This window comes from Peromyscus californicus, unplaced genomic scaffold (assembly GCF_007827085.1).
Source record: "Peromyscus californicus insignis strain IS unplaced genomic scaffold, ASM782708v3 Scaffold_8__1_contigs__length_139910024, whole genome shotgun sequence".
Taxonomy (NCBI): Eukaryota; Metazoa; Chordata; class Mammalia; order Rodentia; family Cricetidae; genus Peromyscus; species Peromyscus californicus.
The window spans coordinates 658,292-667,808 of NW_026294606.1; the positions used below are offsets into that span (position 1 = coordinate 658,292).

The 9,517-nt window shown below is 44.9% G+C and overlaps 1 protein-coding gene across 1 annotated transcript; it reads left to right on the forward strand.

Annotated features, from left to right (window-relative positions):
• Positions 1 to 409: 409 nt before the first annotated feature.
• Positions 410 to 7,830, forward strand: LOC128103615 (procathepsin L). Its single transcript, XM_052728150.1, has 8 exons — positions 410 to 541; positions 1,445 to 1,581; positions 2,202 to 2,324; positions 2,421 to 2,567; positions 3,523 to 3,747; positions 3,968 to 4,130; positions 6,317 to 6,434; positions 7,444 to 7,830. The coding sequence occupies exons 2-8, from the start codon at positions 1,456 to 1,458 to the stop codon at positions 7,544 to 7,546; spliced, it is 1,005 nt and encodes a 334-aa protein (XP_052584110.1). The 5' UTR covers positions 410 to 541; positions 1,445 to 1,455; the 3' UTR covers positions 7,547 to 7,830.
• The last annotated feature ends 1,687 nt before the right edge of the window (positions 7,831 to 9,517 follow it).

The window sequence follows — 9,517 nt, forward strand, 5'->3', positions numbered from 1 at the left end:
AACAATCCGTGACTAGGTAAGGCAGGAAGTGCGGCATTAGGAGGAGCTACGTGCTGACCATAGCTTCATCGTATTGGATTTATTTTTCCCATCTCTAGATTTTTCTAACTTCTATGGAAGCCCGCCTGCCTTCTTCCACTTAAGACCCAGCTTTGTTGTGGGCTAAAAAAAGCTCTCCACCCCGCAGATTTTAATCTAAAACTCTTAAGACTGAAAAAAGGAGGGCTGGGTGGATATTCCGCAGCAGACCTTTGTTCCTGAGCCTATCTTACTGGACCAAGGCACCACACGGACACCCACCCTCCAGGGAGGAGCTCTTCCTCGGCCCCTGGCGATCACCCAGCAGGACAGGTTAGGACCCGCGGCGTCACGCGCCTGGAGTCCCGCAGGCTCCGCCCCGAGGCAGGCACAGCCAATGATGGTGCGGGGGCGGGCCCTGCCGGGGCCGCAGCCTGGGAGGCTTTAAAGCCAGAGCCCAGGGCTGCTCCGCCAGATTTTCGGACCTCGGCGACCTCCAAGGAGCTGAGTCTGCGGAGTACTTGTAAGTATCTGGCCGCTCCAGGTGAGTGACCCCAGCGGGCCTAAACGCTGCGCGAGCGGGTATAGGGAGGAAAATGGAGCGTCTGGGGACCACAGCATCTGCAACCGGTTCTGGGGACGTCAGGGTAGGGGTGGTCCCTCGGCCTCCCCGGAGGGACGGGCCCGTGTTGCCGAGCGGGGTCGTCGTGAGGCCGCGAGACTCCGGGCCTGACGGGACCCGAAGGGGCAGCAGGACCCCTTCAAGCCGGTCACGGGCCCAGGGCTCCCTGTGCCGCCATAACACCCGTGGGCGGTGGCTACGAAGGCAGAGCGGACGTCAAGCCCCCGGCCCGGCCCAGCCTGGACCCTAACCCGAACCAGGATCACCCAGGGAGGTATCGCCTTGAGGCTTCAGTTCTGGAAAGTCAGTTCTCCAGCTGTGCATTACTTAAAGTGTGAGATGGCACCCTACCTCTAGGGACTCCTGTATCCCCATTTGAAGTCACAAAATACTGTCAGTAAATAACCTGGACCAAGTTGCCCTCTTAAGTTTTTGAGGAGACTCAAGACTATTATGGTACTGTAATGGAAAAGAGTTTATCCCAGTTCCTATGCCACTTACTTGGCAGTTTTCATTTCAACAGCTGAATCGAATAACTTTCAAAGATTAATTCCTGGCTTGTTTTTCTCCACTCAACGCCCACACTTATTAACATGTGGAAAGACATTTCTGCTCTGTTAAGGTGATTTTAACTATTTTAAATAAACTGGTTTGCTGCTGGGCTGGTGGCTCATGACTAAATTCCCAGCACTTGAGAGATGGGGCCAAATAAGAGTTCAAAGCCAGCCTGAACTACATGAGACCCTGTCTATAAAAGAAAAAGACTTTGTTGGATTCTCATTTCCTCTTCTTTTCCTTCCCTAGGTATTTGAACCATGAATCTTTTACTCCTCCTGGCTCTCCTGTGCTTGGGAACAGCCTTAGGCATTCCAAAATTTAATCAAACATTTGATGCACAGTGGCACCAGTGGAAGTCCACACACAGAAGGCTGTATGGCACGGTTTGTAACATTCACAGCGTCGGAGAGAATGGTCCTCCTTGCTCTGGGAAGTTTATAGCCAGAGTAGTCTCTAGAAGCGGGCTTTTAGCAGGAACAGTCCAATCACATACCCATTGCGAACAGAATAGAGCACAGATATCTCTGTTGTGTGCTTTGGGGAGGAGGAATGCTTTCCAGAGTGTACAGCTACCCCTGTTACAGTAGGTCCACTTGGTCAGGAGGATTGGATTTTTTAAAGGCTTTTTTATTTTAATATGTATATGTATATATGTGTGTATGAGTGTTTTGCTTGCATTTATGTCTGTGTATCATGTGTATCCTTGAACTAGAGTTATGAACGCTTGTGATCTATAAGTGATGCTGAGAATTGAACCTGGGTCCTCCACGAGAACAAGGGGTTTTAACCACTGAGCCATCTCTTCAGGGCCCTAGCCAACCCCCTTTTGGGGGGAGACAGGGTCTCACTATTAACTCTTACTGTCCTGAAACTCACTGGAGACCAGCCTCGAACTCAGAGATTCACTTGCCTCTGCCTCCCCAGTGCTGAGAGTAAAGACATGTGTCAGCATACCTGGATTTTTAACAAAAATAAAAACTGCCAGTTCCATGTTTGCTTCTAGAATGAGGAAGAATGGAGGAGAGCAGTGTGGGAGAAGAATATGAAAATGATCCAGCTGCACAATGGGGAATACAGTGAGGGGAAGCATGGCTTCACCATGGAGATGAATGCCTTTGGTGACATGGTGAGTGTGACATGATGCAGACTCTCTGTACCTTCTCCATTTTCTTTTTACAAAGCTATCTCACCTTTTCAACTTTTTGTTTGCATTTCTTGAAAGACCAATGAGGAGTTCCGGCAGTTGGTGAATGGCTATAAGCACCAGAAGCACAGGAAGGGGAAGGTATTTCAGGAGCCTCTGCTGCTTCAGGTCCCCAAGTCTGTGGACTGGAGAGATAAAGGTTGTGTGACTCCCATAAAGAATCAGGTATGAGGGCTAGGAGAAGTCTCAGTTGTACGAGCATGAGCATGAGGACCTGAGGTTGATCCCCAGAGTCCGCACTTGGAAGAGAAAGTCAATGTGGTAGCTCTTATAATGCCAGTGAGCAGGAGGCAAGACAGACAGATAGGTTCCCAGGGCTTACTGGCCCACCAGCCTGGTCAAATCAATGAGTTCCAGCTAAATAAAATAAAGACAGCCTGTCTCAGAAAACAAGGTAGATAGTGACTGAGGCAGTACCCAGGGTTGGCCTCTGGCATACATACATACCTACCCCTTCCCCCTAAAGTATCAGGTGTGACCATGCCTGGTTCATACCTTCTGCATAAAGGCCATGGAGGAATTGGGAGTTTGCTTTGCTATAATGCAGTGTGATATGCAAGTTCTTTATTATTATTCCTTGGAGGTTTTATACACTCAGCCCCTGACATCCCCTTGTCAACCATACCAACACCAACACCCCCAACGAGTCCCCATCCCACCCTCAAGTCTTTTTGTTCTGTAGCCCATGGAGTTTAACCAAGGCCACCCAGCCTGCCATGCACAGGGTGTGACATAGCTGTCCACCCACTAGAGCATGGACCACTCTGACGTCACTGAAGATGATTTCCCTCCCCCAGTAGCCATCACCTGCCAGTAGCTCCTGAGAGGGGCCCGGCCCTGTTAGACCCTCTCTCTCTTCTCTATGCGTTAGCCTTGACCCCACGCAGTATTCTGATCTGTTTCTTGGTGTACTACACCTTTGGAGCATGAATGAAACAGGGTCTCACTATAGAGTCCAGCCTGGCCTTGAACTCAGAATCCTCTTGCCTTAATCTCCCAGGTGGATTTCAGGCATATATTGCCACACCCAGCTTCCTGTTTACTATTTTTAAGGCATGCATATGTAAAAGCTGTTGGCTGTCTTTGTCTTGTAAAACCACTGACCTCTTTCTCTTTTCAGGGCCAATGTGGTTCTTGTTGGGCTTTTAGCGCCACTGGGGCTCTAGAAGGACAGATGTGCCTTAAGATTGGCATACTCACCTCACTGAGTGAGCAGAACCTTGTGGACTGTTCTCAGGCTGAAGGCAATCAGGGCTGCAATGGTGGCCTGATGGATTATGCCTTCCAGTATGTTCTTAACAACAAAGGTCTGGATTCAGAGGAGTCCTATCCCTATGAAGGAAAGGTAATTGATTTATTTCATCTTTGTTTTCAGAAAAGGAAACATTACCAGACCGATTTTTAGAGTTTGTTCTTTGTGGGTGACTAACTAACAGCGTTCTGTTTCGGGGATGGTTGAGTACTGACCTGACATTGTGAGCTGCACACCACAGTGTTTTGTTTCTAGAACTCGTGTTCTAAAAAGTAAACAGTTAATGATCAAGTCTCTCCTTTAACTTTCAAAGGATGGAACCTGTAAGTACAGACCTGAGTTTTCTGCAGCTAATGACACAGGCTACGTGGATATCCCTCAGCTGGAGAAGGCCCTTATGAAGGCTGTGGCACTTGTGGGGCCTATTGCTGTCGCTATAGATGCCAGCCATCCGTCTTTCCAGTTCTACAGTAAAGGTAATTGTTAGAATTAGTGCCACCCTGCCTTTGTGATGAGTTTTGCTTCCTAAGACTGTTGGAATTTTGAGTCTGCATTTAATGGGCAGATGTTTCTATTTGACTGGTTAGGCATTTTCAAGGTTTCTCTTATTTAATTATGTTGGGGGTGTGCATGTAAGTGCAAGTACCCTCAGAGTCCTGAAGCGTCAGATCCCCTGGATCTGGACTAAGAGGCAATTAATTGTAAGCCACCTAATATGGGTACTAGGTTCCCTACAGAGCATGGAATACCTTTAACTGCTGAGCCATCTCTCCAGCACCCTCTTGGGGGATGAATGTGTCTGTGCTATGAATGCATATGGGGTTAGAGGACAACTTGCAGGAGTCAGTTCTTTTTACTGTGTGTGGCCTCAGAATCAAACTCAGGCCCTGAGCCTTCTTTTTTTTGTTTTGTTTTGTTTTGTTTGTTTTTTTTCGAGACAGGGTTTCTCTGTGTAGCTTTGCGCCTTTCCTGGAACTCACTTTGTAGACCAGGCTGGCCTCGAACTCAGAGATCCAAACTCACAGAGATCCACCTGCCTCTGCCTCCCAAGTGCTGGGATTAAAGGTGTGAGCCACCACCGCCCGACTCAGCCCTGAGCCTTCTTAACAAGCACCTTTACTGATTGAGCCGTTTTACCATCTGAATATTTCTTTGAATATTGTGAATTGCTTCTATAGATAGAACCTAATTTACCTAACTTTCTCCAGAAGACTTCTTACTGCTATAATTAGGACTTTAAGGGGCCTGTTGTTCAGTTGTAGCGGGGAGGGGAGAGAAAGCTTGCTCATTGATAAGCTTTGTCTTTATTTTAGATTTAAGAGTAGCAGGGGTTATGGTAATTGGTATGCTAGTAGATAAGCATACCAATACCAATGTTAAGACCAAGATATCTAACACAAGATATGTGGTTCTCAAAATTTCTTCCCATGCTGGGATTAGAGTGGGATAGTTGTTTGGCATTAAAGGTTTTTTTTTTTTTTTCTTATCTTTGAGAAACACATTTTTTTAATCTTTTTTTTCCTTTTTTATTTTACATACTAACCAGTTTTCCCTCCCTCCTCTCCTCCCATTTTCTTCCCTCACCTCCCTTCTTACCCCCACATCCACTCCTCCTCCCTCTCCATTCAGATGGGGTAAAGTCTCCCTTGGGAATCCACAAAGCATATCAAGTTGTAGCAGGACCAAGCTTCCCCCTGCATCAAGGCTGCACAGGACATCCCAACATGGGGAATAGGTTCTAAAGAGCCAGCTCATACATCAGGGACTAGATGGAAAATGGATCCTGTCACCATAGGCTTTAAAACAATAGAATTTTTTTAATTGAGATAAGAATGTAGTTCAGTCAATAGTGTTTCCTAGCATTCTTGAAGCCCTGGTTTAGTCCCAGCACCACATGAGCCAGGTGTTGTAGTTCATTTATGTAATCCCAGCACTCAGGAGGCAGAGGCAGGAAAATCAAGCAATCAAGTGTAGCTAGAGTTTTCCTGCCTGGCCCACAGTCAGGACAAATCTCTCTCAGCCGCCAGTTTCACAGGCGTTCAGCTCCAACCAAGTAAACACACAAAGACTTACATTGCTTACAAACTGTATGGCCGTGGCAGGCTTCTTGTCTATTTCTTCTATCTTAAATTAACCCATTTCTATTAGTCTAGACCTTGCCACATGATTCGTGGCTTACCGGTATCTTAACATCTTCTCATGGCGGTGGCTGGCAACGTCTATCTGACTCAGCCTTCCACTTCCCAGAATTCTCCTCTCTGCTTGTCCCACCTATACTTCCTGCCTGGCCACTGGCCAATCAGTGCTTTATTTATTAACCTATCAGAGCAACACATTTGACATACAGAACATCCCACAGCAATCAAGCCCATCCTTGGCTATATAGCAAGTTGGAGAGCAGCTTGGACTCAGTATTTGAGATGGGATTTTATTATTGTCACCCTGGCTGGCCTAGAACTCTTCATGTAGACCAGGCTGGCCTCAAAGACCTGTCTCTGCTATGCTGGGAGTAAGGCATGCACCACCTTACCCAGCATCACCACTACCATTTTTTAACTAGTGTCTTCTACAGAATTTGGGATCTGTGACATTGTGGGGGACAGGGTGGGTCACTGTCCTATGGTGATTGGAACCTCTCACTCAGTGTTCATTTAACTGCCAGGCATTTACTATGAACCGAATTGCAGCAGCAAGGAGCTTGACCACGGGGTTCTGGTGATTGGCTATGGATTTGAAGGAACAGATTCAAATAAGAATAGATTTTGGATTGCCAAGAACAGGTAAAAGATTCTAAATGTTTTATTTTAAATTGAAAAGAGAGTTCTTAGGGGGGTGGGGAATCAATATTTCGATGCCAGTCAAATTTTAAAATCCTGGAAGTCTTTCTCACATTTAGAGTGAAGGATTTGTGTTTAAGATTCTGAACTAAGCTTGTTGGGGAGATTCATACTTACTTGTAATATTGAATTTCCAAATTTGGCCCCAAAATTAAAATAAGGCTGTGAGACCTGTGTGATTTCAGCCTGCTTTTCTTTTTCTAGTTTTCAGCAAGAGATGGCCAGCAGAAACCTTAGCACATGTGTTATCTACATTTTGTTCTCAGCTCTCAGCAGCCTTAAAGCCTGTCAGAATTAAGTCTCACAGCTAGTTATTTTTCATTGAGATATAGCATAACATTGAATGTGGAGACACAGCATTCTATTAAAATCCTAGTTTGCCTCATTTTCCTTTTAAAAGTTAAGAGGGTACTAAGGATGTAACCCAGTTGGCAAAATGCTTGCCTAGAATATGCAGAAGCCTGGGTTCAGTCTCCAGCACCACGTAAAACCTAGTGTGGTGGGTGTGCCTGTATCCCAACACTGATGGAGGAAGGAGATCCAACAATTCAAGGGCATCCTCTTTTAGAGAATTAATGAGGCTAACCTTGGCTACACAGAACCCTGTCTCAAAATAAGTGAGGGGCTGAGGCAATGACTGTATGGATAAAGTACTTGCCGCTGGGTCATGAGGACCTGTGTTTGGCTCCCCAGCACCCACATATAAGCCATCTACTATAACACTGTACCCCCAGTGCTGGGTGGTTGGGGGGATGTCAGTTCCAGGTTCAGTGAGAGATCCTGTCTCAAAAAAGTAAAAGACTGCTAGAGGAAAGCACCGCATCTACCTGTAGCTTCCACAGTTAGAGTGACAGGAGTGAGTGCCCTGTATAGTTTACGTGGAGATCTTGGAGCACTCAGAGCTAACTAAGTGTTAATTATTAATCACTCTATTTCCTTGAATCTCTTTCAGCTGGGGTCCTGATTGGGGCATGGAAGGCTTCTTCCATATAGCCAAAGACAGGAACAACCACTGTGGAATTGCCACTGCTGCCAGCTATCCTACCGTGAAATGATGGAAAGTGGTAATTAAAGACTCACGGACACTACGGAATTTAATCTTAAAATTGACCAAACCCTTATTGACACCGTAGTACTTGAATCATTGAAGATCCAAGTCATGATTTGAATTCTGTGACATTTTTACATGGTTAAATGTTACCACTACTTAAACTACTCTTATAAACAGCTTTATAATATTGAACACTCATTGCTTAATTCCAAGTCTGGAATATTTGTTTTATAAAGGATGTATAAAGCTTTCTTTAGCTTTTGAAAATAAATTTTAGTTCAGTGTGTATAGGTGGGACTTCTTTTTGTAATGTGTTGAGAAATGTTTGGGACTAAAGACTGGCTCAGGGTGTCATTGTACAGTATGAAAAGGCTAACAGGTGCTGCTGAGGCCTTCTGGTTTTAAGGATACATAGATTTTTTTCCATCAGCTTCCCATCAGGTATATGTATTTGAATCTAGCTTATGGGATAATTGGGTTTTGGAGGTTTTAGGGGGTTTGGGTGTGTGTGTGTGTGTGTGTGTGTGTGTGTGTGTGTGTGTGTGTGTGTGTGTGTGTGTTAGATGCGATACATGTTAGAGGTCAGAGAACAACTTGGAGGAGTCCATTCTTTCCTTCTACAGTGTTGGTTTTAGGGATTAAAATCAGGTTGTCAGGCTGGCTACTTTTAACACAGCCATCTTGCCAGCCCCACTAGTTTTAAGTGGCATATAATTACATGTGTTTATGAAATACAATATAATGTTTTGATACATGTATAATATGAAATGATTAGATAGGGCTCATACGCTCACCTCATTTTATCACTTAACGTTTTTTTAACTGTTTTTAAAGTACACAGTATATTACTGTTAGAGACAGTCTTATTATGTAGCCTAAACTGGTCTTAAACCCATGATCCCCTCCTTCAGCCTTCTAAGGCTAAAGTAACAAGCATGTGTTGTTATACTCAGTCTCAAGTCTTGTATCTGGCAAAACTTAACAAATTCAGAAGAATAAGAGCAAATTGTTCTACACAGTGGTTCTCAAACTCCCTAATGTTGTGACTCTTTTAATATAGTTCCTCATGTTGTGGTGACCTCCAACCATAAAATTTTGTTCATTGCTACTTCATAAGTATAATTTTGATACTGTTATGAGTCATAATGTAAATGTTTTTGGAGACAGGTTTGCCAAAGGAGTCTTGAACCACAGACTGTTCTAGAGAGTGAGCAGACATGCAGATGCAGATGTGTAGGTTTTCCATGTTAGGAGGTTGCTGACTAGAAGGGGGTTAGGTGTGATGAAGCTCTGAGGTGCTGGAGAAGCTCCTTACATTACAGATGAAGACCACAATACTGCAAAGACCAGACATGGTGAGTTGCCAGGATACTGGGCTTTGTCATGTCACCCCAGCTGATAGCCACCTCATGCTACCCAGGATTGGCAACAATACATTGAACAGTTGTGATTAACATATCTCAGGTTTTGGTAACATGGAGAAGTGTGTTCAAGGTCCATGCGAAATCAGCTGAGACCACAAAAGTTGCTCTCGGGCTTTGGAAGATGACTGAGAAACCATGAGGGAAGGACAGGCCAGAAGTCTCTAGGCCAAATAAGCGTCAGTAACCTAATCCCTGACTTAAAATAAACTTGGAAGGGAATAAAATAGACTGACATAGTCACACAGCCAGAAAGTGTGACTAAAACAGTATTTTATTTTTGTGGTGTAGTTGTTGCTTGGTTTGCTTGTTTTTTAAGACAGGGTCTCTCTATAGCCCTGGCTGTCCTGGAGCTCTTTAGACCAGGCTGGCCACAAAGTCAGAAATACACATACCTCTGCCTTCCAGTTGCTGGGGTTAAAGACATACACCAGGACACCCAGCAGTATTTTCTTGTTTAAAAGATAGTGAAAATATCCCTACATTCTGGGAGCCAAATGTTTGTGCAAGTGTAAAATGTATAAGACCTACGTCTGTCCTCGGTCAAATAAGGA